Source organism: Chaetura pelagica, unplaced genomic scaffold (genome assembly GCF_000747805.2).
Source record: "Chaetura pelagica isolate M959 unplaced genomic scaffold, ChaPel_1.0 scaffold757, whole genome shotgun sequence".
Lineage (NCBI taxonomy): Eukaryota > Metazoa > Chordata > Aves > Apodiformes > Apodidae > Chaetura > Chaetura pelagica.
In genome coordinates, this window is record NW_009970727.1 from 1,384,295 (window position 1) to 1,384,983 (window position 689).

Here is a 689-nt window from a genome sequence, read left to right on the forward strand (position 1 = left end):
GCTTTCCCGTCTCGGCGTCCCGGGGCACTCCCATGAAGGCGGAATACTCGAGGAGCCGCAGCTTGGCCGAGGCGATGGTGCGGTCCTGCCAGACCGGCACGGCCGAGGCGGCCGGCGGGAGCGGGGCCAGGGGCTCGTAACCTGGGGAGGGGACATCCATCAGCCCAGGTGAGCCCCCTCCCCACCCTGTCCTTGCTGCATCCCCTCCCTATCCCGTGTCTCCCAGCACTGAGGTTTTTTCCCCCATGGGGTGGCCAAAGCGTGGGGACCTTCACAAGGGTGGGAAGGGATGAAGGGGAACACACACACAGAGGGGTCCCACTCTCTGTGAGGCTTTTGGGTGGGTTGAAAGCCAGGTTTGAGGGTTGGGGAGGGGACTGCAGGTGGGTGGCACGGGACAGGGGATAAACAGGACCTCAGAGGGGAGGAGGGAGCCCCTGCAGCACTTACTGGCTAGTGACGGAGGCATGGATGGCTGGATGGGGTAAGCTGGTTGTGCAAACGGTTTAATGCTGGAAAGCAAAGAGCATCGTTAGGTTAACGAGGCCCAGGTGACCCCAGCCCCTCACCAAGGTTGGGGGGTGGTCCTGCCCTGCACAGCTCAGGGGGTCTCATACTTACTCCTGAGAGGGTCCAGGCTCTCCTGGGAAAGGCCCACTCCAAAACTAAAGGGAAGAGCACAGGGAAGA

At 62.6% G+C, this 689-nt stretch overlaps 1 protein-coding gene across 1 annotated transcript in view; it reads right to left on the reverse strand.

The window, feature by feature from the left end:
• Positions 1–689, reverse strand: part of TEAD3 (TEA domain family member 3) — a 12,358-nt gene that overhangs the window by 2,514 nt on the left and 9,155 nt on the right. The window contains 3 exon segments of the mRNA XM_010007099.1: positions 3–141; positions 451–512; positions 622–688. Coding sequence (XP_010005401.1) covers positions 3–141; positions 451–512; positions 622–688 — 268 coding nt within the window.